The 17,110-nt window shown below is 46.1% G+C and overlaps 1 protein-coding gene across 1 annotated transcript in view; it reads right to left on the bottom strand.

Annotated features, from left to right (window-relative positions):
* Positions 1 to 17,110, bottom strand: part of MAP2K4 (mitogen-activated protein kinase kinase 4) — a 54,027-nt gene that overhangs the window by 14,243 nt on the left and 22,674 nt on the right. The window contains exon 3 of the mRNA XM_064395125.1: positions 6,989 to 7,163. Within this exon, the coding sequence (XP_064251195.1) occupies positions 6,989 to 7,163 (175 nt within the window). The remainder of the gene's footprint in view (positions 1 to 6,988; positions 7,164 to 17,110) is intronic.

The following is a 17,110-nucleotide window of genomic DNA, read 5'->3' as shown; positions in this document are numbered from 1 at the left end:
CACACAGACAGGGTCAGCCCGGGCTGCACAGGGTGGCTCTGCTCGGCTGCATGTGCCTGCTGCAGCCCAGTACTCCCAGTTCAGAACAGGGAAGAGAGGAGAGCCAACAGCAGCCAGTACCCAAACAGCACCTGAGCCATGAGACAGCCTCTCTCCTAAACCCAAGGCATGGTGCAAAGCTCCCACAGACACACTCCCCAAGAACCTGGGGCATGGCAGGGAAGGAAGACACGAGGTAAGGCAGCTGCTTGAAGGCAGCATTTCAGACAGGGATGCACAGGGGCTGACTTCACTTCAGGCCTTACAGATCTCAGCCCAGCCACCTTCCTGGAAGCCACTGATAAGTCACTGCTAAGTGACCCCACAGCCAAACAAGCCACAGATAGAAAAAGGGGGATTTGTAATAGAAGCTTATGGGGTCTCCTTTTTAACAATTCTTTGTTGGCATCCAATTTAAACTGTACCAAATCCTCTTAGGAGAAATTCTCCAGCCCTTTTTATTCAAACACAGGTTAGAACAAAGCCTTCCAATACCAGGAAGAAGAGCTCTGAAGCCATGCTCTGAGCAGCATCAACAGCAAAAGCAGTCTGTGCTGTGGATTGTGCCACCCTGAAACCTAAAACCAGGCAGATTCCAGAAACTTGACCCAAAACAGAAGAGACATCATCCAGCCCCATGCTGCACACACAAAGGTTCAGGTGCAGCATGAAGTGACTGGCTGAAAAAAAAAAATCTAAAAAAAAAGGAAACAAAAAAAAAAAGCTGTAAACACTAAACTGAAACTCAACTCCTTGAGCTGTGAGACAATCCAGAACTGCCCTGAGAACAGGGCTCACCTGTGTCCTCAGCAGAAAGCTCAGCACAGCAGTGCCTGGCAGTGCCATGGGAGAAGTGGGCCTTCCATGGGATGGCAGGGATTTGGGACAACAAACCAGCAGCAAAGAGAGGGTTTGCCCAGTCACTGTGAAGATGGGAATTCTATCTCCCCATCTGAAAAACATTTAATGCTGACTGAAGTAGATTACAACGAGCTTCCCACCTCCTGTGATGAGGCTCTAACTCTCTCTCACCATTCCTTTCCAGCTCTTACTCATCCACTCCCTCCCCAGCTGCCCTGCCAGCAGGACTGGGAACACTGGTTTCCCCAACTCTCAGCCAGCAGACCTAAACAAATGACTGAAACAGAAAATTCTGAAGGTGTCAGTCAATTGTGTGAAGAATTACAATGAGGGTTTGGCAATAAAACCCCAAGACTTCTCTTTGGAAGTCATATGGACATGGAAAGGAAGAGAAATTTGCCCCTGGATGGAGCTAAATCTACTAATGTATCATTCTGATGGGTCTTTATGGGCTATCAGGCGTCTAGGAAAGGATGGAGGGACCATGGAGGTATAAATAAATGTTACATTTCTGCTCTCAGGAGCATTTGATACACAGCAACCTCCTTAAGCTGTGAGACTGCCATTGAGAAACCTGAGAAAGTCAGACAGGAACTTCTGGTTTGAAGCTGTGGATGAGAGAACAAGCCCTGACTACCAAAATGATGTACAAGAGACACTGTGCTCAGAACAAGAAACAGCTCCAGGGCTTACTGGCCTCCCCAGGAAAAACAGGGATCTTTTATGGGCCCATGGGTTTGACACTTCCAATTACCCAATTGATCTTGAAAATGCTTCTGATTTCCTTAGGAAAAGTTTAGAGAAGAAGTAAAGCACATGAAAAATATTGTTAAACTAAAGAGAAAACACTGACTGTAGAGGAGACTGACTGTAAGTGGAGGCTGGACTTGGCAACGCTGCAGTGGCACTAAGTCACCCAGGCTGAGGATATTGGAAGACACAGACAATTCTGGCCTACAGGTGAAAATCACTTTCTTCTGAGGTGGAGGAAAATTGAACACTGTGGACAAAACCAGCCTGTTCTCCACCTGGGTTACTCTCCCAGCTGCAACCATTCCTGACAGAAAAATAATTCAATTAAAAAGAAGTGCAAGATGCTTCCATGGGGCAGTGATAAGAAGCCTGAAGGCCAAGCAAAGCACAAACCACTCCATTCGTCTCTTGGTGATGTATTTCTCAGCCAGCTGAACTGGCTGGAACTAAACTGGGAGAAGAATCTGGTGCTGGTGAACCCCAGGTGGATGCCTGAGGTGTTCCCTGCTGCAGGGCAGAAGAGGTGAGGAGCAGGTGAAGATCTCCTGAGGCTCAGACATCACGCCAGGAACAGCAATGCTGTGTTTAGGCTCCTGACCTGCACAGGAGCCACCCAACACATCAAAGGCTGTTTTAAATATGTTCTTATTTATTTTATGAACGTCTCAAACAAGCAGCTTTCCCAGCCTTCCAGAGGCATTGTGAAGTACCCTGGCTAATAGAATCCACACCATGTACAGCATTTCAGTGCAAAGCAGGGCATCCTGCTCTACCTGGAAGAATGCTCCCCAGCTTTCACTCCAGTTTGGGCTATTTTTTTTTTAAATTCATATTCCAGGGATCTTTTAAAGCATTCTTTTTGTGTGAACTATCACCAGGGCCAGAAGGAAACCTCAGGCCAGAAATTACAAGACCCGCAGCTGGGTGAGTTTCCCAAGAAAACATTTCCTCCAAATAAATGGGGCTTCTCTATGTGCCTCTAATTTGTGGCACCCTCACAGAACAAGAGGCACAGTCCCTGAAGCAGTTGGGACAACACCACACTGGAAGGTAAATACAAAAAGGGCTGGAGAATTGCATCTGTGGAGCCTCTCAGACAAAAGCAGGACAGCACTGGAGCAGATCCTGAGGAGCAACCAGGGCTCTCGGTGCAGTGGGAAAACCAAGAAAAATGGTCACAAGTCACTTATGGACTGCCACAGAGTGGGAAAAACCTGACTAACACAAAAACAAGAAACCAGAAGCAAAAATCAAAGTGGATAGAACTGGAAACCTGACCAGGCAAGATCACCAAGAGCTGGTGCAGCAGACACACACCAGCCAGGAAAAGAGACTTCTCCCAGGAAATGAGACTTGACAAGGTGAGGATTCAACATATAAAATGGCCTTGCATTTATTGGTTTGCATAGCCAGATCTGGCACTGGAGAAAACTGGGCTGTTCTCTTTCCCACCTGGAAAAGTCTTGACTTTATATGCCAAAAAAATATGCCTTAAGAAAATGAAAAGTGTATTTTCAGTGACAAGAAGACTGTGCTGGCAGTTGACCCAGAGTAAAAAGGTGCATCTCCAGGAAGATCTGAAAGGAAACGACCTAAAGAATGAAAGGATTGGTTTTTATTCAGAAATAAAAATTTAGATGATTAGGAAAACATAATGCAATATTTTCAAGGGGCAAAATGAGAAAGGTTTGAACATAAATCCTCTTGATTTGGATCCCTCTTTCCTTCATCCCCTGCTCCTGACAGCTCTCTCTGCAGGTCTCTGCGCAGAAAGCATAAGGGGTGCACAAACAATTTTAGGTGACAGCAACAGGAGGACCAGGTCCCTGCTCCTGCAGCCCACTCCAGCCTGTTCCCAAAGAGGTACAGAATGTCTTTTTGTCATTGAAACCAGTATTCACAGAGAATGAGCAAGGCTAAAGGAGAGGGAGGAGCAGCACAGGGCACAAGAGCTCATCATCCCAGCCATGCTCCACCTGCTGAAGCTTTGCTGCAGTCCTTTTAGCCAGTGACACAATGAGGCTCGTTTCAGGATCATTTTCCTCCTCTTCTACTGATTCTGGAGCACAGATGGAAAGCCTGACTCACCCAGGGCCTGGCAGCCCTGCCCATTCCAGGAGACTCATTAAAGGTACCAGGATTGCATCTGTCAGGACAGAAATTACAGCCATCAGCATGGGCTGACAGTTCAAAATGAGTTACAGGGAAAAATGAAAGAAAACAGTGTCTCCACCTGCAGATCTCAAGTTATTTCGGTGATATTGTAGCCCTCAGGAATTGTTTTCCTTCAGTGGTAAGAAAAACTGAGTGTGCAGCTAAAAAAGGCTGTGCTGGAGGAGCCTGTGTGCCCTGCAACACCGAACTTTCCCAAGCAAGGGAAAGCTTGGGAAGCTTTAAGGAACTGCTCCTTGGGCAAAGGCAGGACAGGCTACACAAAGCAAGAGAAAGGAGCTGGGTAGAGGGTTTGAAGATGTGCCCTGGCAGCTGCACCCATTGAGGGGAGCAGGATGAGTGACCAGAGGTACCCAGCTGGAGCTGCCTTCAGCCAGAGGAAGACTCCAGCAAGGGGAAATGAGCAATGTTTCAAGCTGCACACTTGCAGAACAAGGAGGATTTGAATCTCCCTGTGGTAGAATGGGGTGACAAGCCTGGTCACAGCCCTTCCAGAAGTGGGGTAGGAATCTCCTGACCACACTGGGAATTTGTAGTAGTGGAAATTTGGGGAGTGGTGGAGAAGGATGGAGGAGCAGTTGGGACAGACCCCTGTACCAATTTTCTCTGCATCAAGTGAGCAGTACAGAACACCTAACTTTTGTCTTGCAGCTTCCATAAAGCTGTTTCCTTGTGCTGGATGTCCTTCCAAGGATGCCTGGCCTGCTGCACTGGTGCTGCTCCTGGGGAAGCACAGGAACAACAGCAGCTCAAGCAAATAACCAGACACTGCTCCACTGTAAGGGACCCTGTCACCTGCCCCCAGCACACTGCCACACCTCAGAGCTGCAGGTGCCACAGAGATCATAGCCAAGACCTCACTAAACTGACACATTTTCATAAAGCACAATTTCCCTTCATAATTTCCCTTCTCAACCTCCTCTTAGAGAAGAGCTTCATGCTGAAGGAGAACACAGGACTGAAGGCAACAGTTCCACAGTGAAGAGACCACAAAGCCTGAGAGAAGGAGAGAGCAGGAGGTGAACAGTCCCCAACATGGACAGATTAAGACAGAGGAGGAGCAGAAGATTAATGCACAGCCATGGCTGCCCCAAAAGCATCAGGAGGCTGAGAAAGGAAAATCTGAGGAGTGTGGGATGAACTAGTCACTAGGCCAAGCTTAGGCCCATCCTGAAACTTCATCTCAAAGAACTGCACCATCCAGTCTGGGAATTGCTGCTGCCGCCTTGGAGGCCTCACTGACTGTTCCACCCACAGGTCTTTGCTCAATTTTGTGTTTTGTCCCCACTGGGACAAACAGAACAGTTGCTTACCACTACTGTTTTAGAAATGATGCTGTTGCCCAAACCCTCCAACCTTTCTTCCCCAGCCATGTCCACCCAAAAGAAACAGGGTCAGAGAAAAGAAGGTGGCACCAGCCCAGCCCACAGCTTTAGCTTTACTCACTATAAACAAATTGGATTTACTTGTTTAAAAGTGAGCCCCCAAGCCCAGAACCCTCGAGGCTCAGAACACATCTCATCCCAGGAAAGCCAGCTCAACATGCTGCACTGTGCCTTCTGCAGCCATGTGCTTCAGGAACACAGAAGTGGTGCCTTCTGCCTCCCACCTGGCTGCACCTGCACCACGGCCCCTCAGCAGTGAAAGGCTCACCTAGGGTGCTGAAAAGCCCTTGTGCAAACAGTGTGGGACAAGAGAAGCCCCGTGCCAGCAGACATCTTCTCCATGACACGAGGTAATCCAGCAAAGTCCTTCTCCACACGGCTGTAGCCACTGCAGAGCTCCAGGGAACAGCCACTCAGCTCTGGGGATGTGCCCCTTTCACACCCTCAGCAAAACTACAGCTACCCAGGTCACACACCCAGAGTCTGAGAAGATGGAGCTGTCCAGGAATCATTTCACTAAAGAGGAATCATTTCACTAAACCAACATTTTTCAACCTGTCACCTGCAAACTACACCCCTGAGTTCTGCCAAAGGCAACTGAAAGAAACCAGCCTTTAGCTACAGGCAACCTCTAGCTCCACTGGAGACTTTCAGGGACTCAAACCCAGCTTGAAACAGCACTGCATGGTGATCAAAAACACTCAAGAGACCTCGCCAGTGATCCCAGCACTGTGAGGAAGTCAGTATTTACTGGAGAAGATCAAAGGATGAGGGTTACTCCAGTAACCTGACACACTAGAAACAGGTAGGAATTACATTCAGAGCAGCTGGGGCTGAGCTATGTCTGCTTGGTATGCAAGACCAGCAGGGGCAAACGTCTCCAGATTCCAGGGAATATTCTGAAGAAGACAGAGAGCTGGAAAAGACAGCAACACAGACTCCTATGCAGCTCACTTCTGCTTTCTCCTGGGAGCCATAAGAGCATTTACAGTTGATATCATCGACAGAGTTAAGAAAGATGTCATCAGCAACCTGCAGTGAGCAAAGGAAAGGACCAGAGAGACAGAGAACAGCTGCTGCCCACCTCCATGGACAAGCAGCTCCTCAAAGATGCCCAGTGAGCAGCACTGCTGTGGCAAGACAGGCAATTATTGCCCAGCTGGGAGAGGAGGCTGCTCCTGCTTCTAAGGTGAGTTTTGGGGTAGCATAAAGTAGAAAACGGACAGTCAAGAAACCTGCTACACTTTCCACCTCCAGGACAGTCTGACATGGTGAGCACAAAGCAGACACTCCATCACACGTCAGCAAGAGCACAACATTCCCTAGAGGACATCCACTCCGTTCCAGCTCCTCCTGGTGAGGCCACACCACAGCACATGCTGACATAAACAGCTAATTTTAAGCCATTACCTTATTTCACAAAATAAGATGGAGCTATGAGATGTCAAGCTGTGCCTACCACAGGCCTAGGCTGTACCTGAACCAGTGACCCAGAGGTGAAAGGCCCGTGCCCCATCATCAGTCTCCAGAGACGTGTGATCCCCTCAGAACAGCAGGCTCCTGACAGACATTTTGAAAAGGGCACAGCAATTATGAGAACTTCACAAATCACCTGAAAACATGCCCATTATACACTGTATTTTCAGCAAACAGCAGCCTTTACACCAGAAATAAATAGAACAGAGCAGTAGATGGGTGCTAGATGGAAGAACCTTAATTCTCCATCACACTGCATCCCAAAGGACTAAAGTACAAATGTAAGGATGGGCATCACCTACTTTAACTGCCATAATTTGCCCACTTGGTTTGTGGACCATTTTGTTGACAGAACCATAAGCGCCTCGTCCAATTTCTCCAAGGTCTTTCAAGTCCTCTGCTGTAAAATCCCAATGTTGCTCAGGGGAAATCTTCAATTTTCCTGATGATTCAATGCTGTGTGTTCTCAGTCTCTCTCTGTCAAAAATATTGGGAAGCAATTTTTCCACATTTTAAATAGTCTTTAAATGTCTCTTTTCAGCACTTGATTAAACATTAGAAGAGAGGGGTTTACAAAGCTACAGCAACAATCTGACTCCACAAAGGATTTTGGTTGGGGTGGGGGTGGAGGGGTGAGGGAAAATGTTAAATCAAAAATGACATACATTTGCCCACAGCTTCAATTAAGGATAAGTTTCTCCAGCTGCAGCATAAAATTCAATATGTCTCATAGAGTCACTCTAAGCACTCATTTACACAGTTCTTTCTACTTTGCACAAAATTCATCATGGTGTGAGCAGGATCTGGTAACATGCAGCACCAAGAGCCTGAAGAGCACTCCCAGCCCCATTTTCCCAAAGCTCCTGCTGCTCTACACCACCACATCCCAGCACCTGCCTCCCCTCCAGCTGGGATTCTATCAAAGGCAAAGCTCTTCTGGGTGAACCAGTGAGACTTTAGGAAAAGCTTGCCCTTATAAAAAAGGAAATAACCCAAAAAACTCCAAAATCCAATACATTTCGATAATCGTTTAATTTATCCAAAACCAAATAAAGCACCAATAATTTATAAAAAACAAAACAAGCTCGTTGTGACATATGAAAACAAAATCTGCCTGTTCAGGTGTGTCTTCACCAAGCACCTAAATTAACTTTCTCAGGCAAACCCTGTCCCTACTGAAGCCACCAGGATTTGCCCAGCTAAGGAGCAGATGAATGTCCAGAATTTATGAACATAGGAGTTCAAAGGTGCCCCCCAATAGCTCATTCACATGCAGCAATGCTACCAATGAATTAGCAGGAAATGCACAAGTATTTGCAACACTTTTCATCGTAAAATGCCATGCAAAATTTCAGTTTTTCATTAGTTAATTAGCTGATTCACTCTTCTTGAGTCATTAAGTAAGCCAAAAGCTCACATTTTCCACTTTCAAGATGCATTAAGAGCAATGCAGACGCTTCCCACTGCAGGGCACACTGATCTCACACATTCTGAAGCACACAAGTCCTTGTGACCCCCCGTCATAGGAGAGATCTATCAAACCCAGTGCATATTTGATCCAGCCCCCTCTTTCCTGGCCAGGGTCTAGCCCAAGGAGCAGAACACACATGGAGGATTCCACCAAACACATGGAGCTTACTGAGTTTATCAGCCGAGGAATAAACAGGTCACGGCTGATTCCACGCTGATAAATCCCACGCTGGTCACCAGCAGCTGCAAACACCACCCAGCTGGGGACCCAACCATGACAGGGTTTTATTGGGATCCCAGGTTTTCAGAGGGCAAAAGGCCAATTGACTGGAGCAGCTACAGTTCAAATGGCTTCCTCTGCTGCACTTTGGGTTAGCAGCTGCACGTCCTGAACCCTCGACCTGTCTGATGAAAGCATTTGGGAGCAGCTCCTCTCCCCACTGCTGGGCTGTGTCTGCCGTGGTGTTTCCTGCTCTCTAACCTGCCCAGCTCAAGATTTCAACCTGCTGTTCCCTACAGTGCCCCTACACTGCACTTAGAAATGATTTGGGAAAGCACCTGCTAGTGGGATGGAATGGATGCCATCTCAGAGCTTCTGTGCACAACAAACCCTGCATTCCGTGGGGTTCTCCCAGGAAACTGCTTACTGAAAAGCAAGGAATTAAAAAAAGCAGCAAAATGACAAAAAAGAAAAGAACAGAGGAAAAAAGAAATGGAAAAAAAAAAAATTAGAGGAAACCTGACCTCCACGTGTGCCAAGTGTCTCAGTGACAGCTTCTGTTGGGAGCTCCTGAACTGGCTTTTGTCTAACAGCTCCACCATCCTGTTTTGTCAGTGCCATAAAAATAGTTCTTGTGTGAGGGAGGAAGGGAGGTGAGAAGCACCATGCCAAGGAAGCACAGACAAATGGGCATTTCCTGCCTCACCTCCTGCCAGCTGGTGGGCACGAAGAAGCATGATCTTTGAGAGGTAAATCCTCTTCAAATAGCAGAAGGAAAACAGCAGAGAGGTGAAATACTGAGTTTTCACAGACTGAGCTCCCTTTTCAGCCCTTCCTTGAAAAGAACATTTCCTATCAAAGTTCTCATGGAGTTAGAAAATTTAAAGATTGAGGCAATTTATTCAAATAAGCCATTAAACCCTTCTCCTCTCTTCCCTCTGTTTTTCAGAGTAGGAAACTTTGCTTTTCTGACCTTACACCAGAAGAGAAAGGAAATTAGAATTCATTATTTCCCTGTCACACAAGCAGCCTGTGTGTCCCCAGCTGTGGTGTGAAAGCAGATCTGGGTCATTGTTCCACAGCTGCAGGATGGTGCCTCGAGCTGCTGGGAAGAAGGTGGGAGCTGGGGAACATCCCCTCCTCCCCAGGGCTGCACCGAGGGCTCTGCTGCTCTCCAGGGCTTTGGATCCAGACAGGCCATGACCATCCACCCCCAAAGCCTCCCCTCCTGGAGCTTGGCTTCATTTCCATTATGTATTTATGATGCCATCTGCCTTGTCTCGCAAGCACAGCTCCTGCTTAGCTCTTCTCAAATACCCAGGGAAATGGTCAAATAACCAAATTACCGGTTTGACAGAGTGACAGATACTTGAATAGGGGTTTTGCTCATTTAGCTGGTTTGCCACATGCAAACAGGGCAGTTTTCCTTTAAGCAGCATGGCCCACCTCAAGAGTTATAACTGGAATGCAATAATTGCTTTTAATGTCAAAAAACTAGAATTATAAGAAATTTCTCAGTGTAAATCAAAATCCCAAAGGATTACCATGCCAAAAATGCAAATCTAGAACACAGACCCTACATTGATCTAAACTGGGATTTTTTATATCTAAATCTGAGTGAGGCAATAAAAACTAAATGGCCAGTACAGGACATCTACCTGTATGTTTGTACTGCTGCAGATGTATGAGGACATAAATCCATAGGGTGGACGTGCCTCCAAATGCAAAAAAGTCTGCCTAAACCCTGCACTACATCCTGGTGCTGTGGATACTACAGCAGCCTGCTTCAGAGAATGGCAGGATAACCACAGAGCCCAGGCTCTAGTGAAGGTAAAAAGTAGTCAGTGCCCAGTCCCTGGGATTATGCACATCAGAGTTTGCACAGAAGTCAGCAGACATGTGCCTTCTCCTACCAGTTTGTTTTTAAACTGTGAAATCCACCCTTCTCTAAGGCTGGGAATGTTGGGCAAAATTGGACAATACTCTCCAAATGCCCAGGATGTGTAAGATGGACTTGTGGGGCTTCATATATGATTTAAAAAATAATATAAATAGCTGAAGTGTGCTAGATACTCTTCAAACAGTTAAGAGTAGCATTTCCAAAAGTCACCTTAGAACGACTACTACTCCTGACAACTCATACAGGGCTTGAGCTTCCAACTCCCCATCTTGCTTTTGAAAACCTTTGAAAAGCAAAGAAAAAAGGGGGCGAGGAGGTGGCTGCCATCCTTGCACTTGAAAGGCACCAATGTGTCAGCCCCGCTGCAGATGGTTACTATGCTTGTCACAGCAGTTATTCCAGGGATTAGGAGCACCAAGCAGGACAACAACTCCTCCAAACAGTTGTCCTTTGTCAGAGCTGTGCCCAGCCTGGCAGGAGGCGGGCGGGCGCTGGCGCCAGGCACCGCCGGCCGGCCACGGCCACGGGGCTGCTCGCCACAAGCTGCACAGCTGGACACACGTGGGAAGGTCTGGCATGGCCACAGGACCCCAAAATCTCCTGTGGAGTCCCACGGACACCTTGTGGAAGTTTCCCGAGCCCTGCTGTTAATAACCAGCTGAAGGGAGGCCACAACTTTTGAAAACAAGCATTTCCTTGGCATGAAAAAGAAAGGACTGCTGAAAGAAGCAGAGAAAAGGTGATGGGGTTTTTTTAAGCAAAACTGAAAGTCAACAGACATGAAGCAAGGCCAAAAAGATGTAGGTAGCTGCCTATCTCCTCTGTTTCACTTTGCTGAGAGCTCTGCAGGACTCCAAGGAGCCCAAAAGCTGGCATATTCGATGGTACAGCTGACATGAATAAAATCTGCAGAAGCAGGAAAATCCAAGCACACCAGCTGTGCTTCCCAAGCCTGCCTGGTGCTGGACTCTGCTCAGAAGTCTCTCACTAAAGCTCCTATTTTCACTAGGGTTAATGAGAATATATTCTATGTCTCCACATGATTGGTAAAAAGGCTGACATTAAAAAAACTGATTTGTGGTCCCTCAGCCAAAGCTAAAATGTAAATCCTAACAAAAAAACTTCCAGGCAAACTGCGGGGTTCAAATGACACTGTGGAACTTCAGAGCACAAACACAGTTTAGGACTGTGGCTGTCCTAGCAAGACTCTCAGGCAGCGTGGAGAGATTTTGGAGAGCTTTGTTTCTTCTGTCTCAAAGTCTGTGTCATTTCTAAAACCATTTTCAGACTCTGCAGGCCAATGCTAAAACCATATCAACCCTAGTTTGAATTTCACTAGAAAAGGTCTCCAAAAGAAATGTTCCTTTTTTTTCTAGGAAGGGTGGAAATGTTGGTGCTGTCACAAAGTTTTTGGATTCTCAAAAGAACAAATTATTACTTTTCATAAACAAACAGCATCCTTGCAAGAGGGGCAGAACTAATTTGGGTTTGCTCTGATCCATGTAAGCTGTCCTGAGGCTTCATTATATTCAGGAATAGATTCCTAGACATGAAGAAGAGATACAGAAAATGTGGCAAAGAAAGGAAATAGTTTTGCACCTGTGACCTACCCAGATTAAATCCCTTTCCTTGTGGCCAAGAGGCTGAAATTCTCCCTAGCACTGCTCTGGGTTTTTAAGCTCCTCCAAAATGTTAAGATAAAGATAACAACAAAAAGTGGAAGATGGCACAGCCCTTCCAGAGTTGCCAAGTCTCAGCCCAGCACGTGCTCAGAGTCTCCCTGGCTTCAATGGGGCTTGACTGAGGCTTTTAAAATGTCAATATTTTGTACTAAGCTCTCCTGTTAAAGTACTGAGTTATAATGGATTTTGATTAACCCTGCCCTTACATGAAGGAAACCTCTCCAGCCGTAGTGGTGAAGACTGAGCTGGATTTAACTGAGCACATTGATCTCAAACTCATTTTGATTCAGCCATGAGCCAGACTGCAGCACATTCACTGAACCCACCATTGCTGGGATTTCAAAGCTTAAACTGGATTCAAGAACTTCAGGATAATACTGGAAAACTCTGAGCTAATTAATTTAAATAACCCTTCTGAGAATGCTGATTCTTTTTATTTCCTCTCCTGGGTCATGGGCAGCTCCCTGAGAGAGAACAGCAAACAGAGACAAGAGCACAGCCATGAGAATCAACAGAACAACCTCAGTACAGACCATGAACAGTTTGCAAAATCATTATTACACAGCAATCACCCAATGGAATGACACTATTTCAGAGACAACTTCATTACTTTCAGAGATGCCATTTTTGGGGGATGGAGAAGATTTGACAATGGCTAACAGACAGGAAAGCTTACTGTAGCCTGCTGGAAAGTTTCTGGATGAGGTCCGCTTCTCTCCTTTTGAAACTGAATGGGACAATGTGATTACTACCCAGGGTTGCTTGTGTGTCACTTCAGCCAGGAAAAGTTGTGGAAATGACAGGAAAACATGGTGCTGTTATCACATGACACAGTAACATACAACACAATACTCAGCTAGTCACACTGCCCACTGAGCACTCAGCAGCACAAATCACAGCCAGCTCTTTTTCTTCCAATTTCCACCTAAGCTACCTCCCCTCCTTGGGGGCAAAGCAGCACCTGATGATTTGAACTTGTTTTAAGAGATTAAGTCATAAGCAATTTGTTTTCTCAGAGCAATGAGAATTATTATTTCCAACTGTATTATTACTACAATTAGAAACATGCATTATTCACTTATTAGCCAAATACCTGTATGTTAGTGACATGCTACTTCCCTCGAGGCACACTGACCATCCCTGCTCTGCTTTTCTCGTGCTAAGGCAAATCTTACCAACAACTTTTTTTCCCTTAAAAAAATTTAAAATCAAGCTTCTATCCTGAATCCACCAATCTAGGACTGGTGGTCTTGCCATTCATCAGATCCCCTCTCCCAAATAAATCTGAAGGAATTGGACAACTACATCCTTACTTATTCCCTCCAGAGCCCTACAACTGACAAGAGTTAATCACCACTCTGCACTATGAGATTTCTATAGGAACAAAAGTTGTATTCTGGATTTCAGAGTCCCTCAAGCTGTCCAGCTCTAGGAATCTTTCTCAACACGAGGACCTGTTATCTCAGAGCAGTTGGGGGAGCTTGGGTGACACGGGTTTCTGCTAAGCACTGTGTGGAGAACAAGCCCTGGATCCTTGCACCGCTGACCACTGCAGCCATGGACACATGGCCGGCAAAGGAACCAGGGGTTCTGCTCAGCTCCTGTGGGAACCACCTGAGAGGGGCAGATAATGAACACTGCTAATTCAACTATAAGAAATTGTATCGTTTCATACTCTAAAGAAGTGATTTTTCTAATTTAAACTGCTGTAGGACAAAAAATTACAACCCATATGTGGAAAAGTCCAACTTCTCTTTTGGAATTTAGAAAAAATACAACTGAACAATATCTCACAAACTTTGGGCAGCACACAGCCTGAAATAACCTGAAATTCACTGCCAAGAATGCACCTGGTCATGTATTTCTTTCTGTGGCAGACAAGGACAGATGGGAGACACAGAAAGCACCTGACTACAAGACAGAGACTGCTTATTCAGAGATGCAGCTACTTCAGTGTGGTGACCAAAAGAGCTTGTAACAAGACCAAGTAGACCAAATTTGACTTTTATTTAAAACATCCCTTCTCTAAAACAAAAGATTTGTGCAGACCAGGTGAAGATTCCCAGGCTCCAGTAGTGTGGTGAGATTTTCCATGCTGAGCTCCTCTGTGATGGCTGCTGCTGCTCTCTTTTCATTGAAGTTTCCCAAAATGGAAAAGTGTTTGTGGTATGAGGCAAGAACGTCCACCTGATATCAAGGATGTCTGTAGTTTTCACAGACACAATACACAGCAAACCCAGATAATTTAAGTTCCTTTCAGGAGCCTGTTCCCCAAACAAGCAGAACAGCAAAACCAGTTCAGTCCCACAGGCTCAGCCCCACCTCCATCACATCCATCCTGTCCACCACAAGATACTTTCCATGTTCACTCTGTTCAACAGCTGATTTTCCTGTGGGCATCCTGTCTGTTCAGACCCAAGCTCCTCCATGGCACATGCTGGAAGTCACTCATTTGTGCAAAGAATGAGGACAGAAGTTGTCAACCAAGGCCCGTGGGTCAATGCAGTCTTTGAATGTGAAGACTCTTCTCTCTTTATTCTCCATTCCTCAATGTTCACAGAAGATAAAAACAATGCTTGATTCCTTCAGTTTGAACCCACAAAGCAGAAGAGTTTACTCACTTTTCCATAGCCAGGGGAAAACAAAAGACATTTTACTACAAGGTGGTGATTAAAGTCTGAAGAGATAAAGGATGTGCCCATCCTGCTCTGATGAAATGTGGGATCCCAAGTACAGAGTAGCAATGAGAAGAGTTTATTCTGAGAGCTGGTTTATAGGGGCATCCTGCAGGAACATGGTTTTCCATCTGGAGTCAAAGGATTGGAATCCAATCAGGTACAAACTGTGGTGGTCCATGCCTGACCCTCTCAGATTAACAGTGACACTGGCAGCCCCTCAGGGTCAGAGCCCAGCTCCACCAGCTGCTCAGCACAGCAGAGACACACAGGCACCAAGCTCAGCCCAATGCATAAGCCATGTTCTACTTTGCTACTTGTAAATAATTATTGAACAAGATATTTATTTTACAAAATGGCTGGAGACCAAATCTGTGTGTACACACAAATATATTTACACACACATATTCAGAGATGTTACAGGTAACATTCTGCTTCATCCCATTTTCCTCTCCAAACAGCAGCACATTCTACATAGGAAGCCAGAATGTATGCAGCTGTCCTTGGGGGTGGATGCAGCACCTCAAAATAAAGGGAAGGAAAGAAGGGGGGAAAATTTTGCTTCTGGCAACACAACAGCATGAAGGTGAGAGCTGATACCAACTCTGAAATTCCTTGGCCTACGTTCCCTGCTTTGAAATAAGCCACCAGGATGAAGGGGAGGCAACACAGCTCACCAGAAGCCAAGCATGAGAAGGGAAAGTCTGCAGGAAACTCCTACCCAAGGGAGACATCCCCAGCTTTGTTCTTCTGTCCAGACACTCTATGTCCCAGCAGGCCACACTGATGGAGATTTCATATTCAATGAAGTTCAGTTTGAAAATTAACATTTCCAGCTCATTGCTCTACCTTTCTCATTCCCACCAACCCAGAATACTTCATCCCCCCCCACACCACTCAACTCAATACGAAAAAATCTGGTAGTCAACTCAAAACCACTACTCCTGAGTGACTTAGCCCAGACACCACCTTACTGTCCCTGGAAAAGTGAGGACAACACTTAAAAATAGCTTTACAGGTAACCCAGCTCTGCCACTACCCCATCCCACCTTCTTTTGCTCAACATGCCAGGGAAAACAGCCCTGAGGAGGCAGCCCAAGCATCAGGCCAGGTGTCAGTGCTTTGGAAGGCGTCTTGCCACCATCCCCATCCTCTCACCCATCACTGCTCTTCCCACCATGGAGGAGACAGGCCAACAGCCAGCCCAGAGTGGGGGTCCTGTTGTGCATCACACCAAGAGGGTCGAGGCTGCAAGGTCCAAATTCTGCTCCCAAATGAGCAGCTCTGACCATGGCTGTGTGCCCAAGAAGCAGGACAGCAGCTCCCAATCACGCCCAGATGGGACAGGTAACACAGAGGTACCTATGGATCACAGACCAGAGATCCCTGATGAACTCCCTGCCTAACCTCTGCCTCTTCCAAAAGACAGCATGAGCCAGCTTCCCATCCACAGGAGGGAGAATGCAGAATTTGTGCAACAATTTCTAATTGCACAGCTCAATCACTCAGCACCTGTGAAGCACTTGGAACCCATGGGAGTCAGGTCATTACATAACATCAGGCTGGATTTGATTCAGACACCCAAGGGTGGCTCACCAGTTTCCAGAAGTTCTGAGGAGCCCTGCAGTGTGGCAGGAAGGCAGGTGCTCAGCACCCTTGAAAAATTCATGTGAACTGGCTTAATGGAGGTACACATGGTGCAAATTTTGGTTCCAGACACAGAAGGACTAAAGTCAGAAGCAGAATGCTGGGATATCAAACCTTTACAGAAAGAAGAGAACAGTCCTACCAGGGCAGTGAAGCTCCAAGGGATGTGGAAGCTGCTACAGAAGTTTAATTTGGAAGCTGCAGACAGCAAAAAGCTCCTTTGCAGAGAAGATCTACATTTAAGCAATACCAAAAACTTAGAAAGTTAGGAAAAAAAAAAAGAATAAAACAGACCTTAAAGCAGCACATTCAGTGAAAATCTCACACTGACTCTGGCAGCACCTACTCTGAAGCAGTGACCTACTCAGAGCCAGAGATACTTGAGTGTGTTACTGACCACATAACCTCTGTCATGCAGAGATCACTGGCCAAATGAACTCGTAAACTCTCGGAAGGAAGAGGAAGGTTAAATACAAAGCAAAATTCATCAATTTGCAAAAAATGCTCCTGAAAAAAATACAGAAGAAACATTGTTCCAGCACTGAACCGACAGTGATGTTTGTGTGAGAAGTGAAAGCCTGGTTACCACAGGCTCCCTCAGACACTGAGATGTCTCTGCTCAGGCCTTGAAGGTTGCATTTTACTTGTGCTGACTTGAAAATACAAGTGATTACATCCAGATTCTGCAACTTTCAGGAAACGAGACAGAATCAGTCACAGAAAAAAATTCAAATTCTTGGTACCTTCAACTCTAAATTCTGTCTCCAAGGCTTCCAGACAGCACTCCCTGCCACAGGAAGGTATCACACAGCAGAAAGGTAACAGAAATC

This window comes from Passer domesticus, chromosome 20 (genome assembly GCF_036417665.1).
Source record: "Passer domesticus isolate bPasDom1 chromosome 20, bPasDom1.hap1, whole genome shotgun sequence".
Taxonomy (NCBI): domain Eukaryota; kingdom Metazoa; phylum Chordata; class Aves; order Passeriformes; family Passeridae; genus Passer; species Passer domesticus.
Note: the sequence above shows the minus strand (reverse complement) of the source record. Positions and strands in the feature narration are given on the sequence as shown.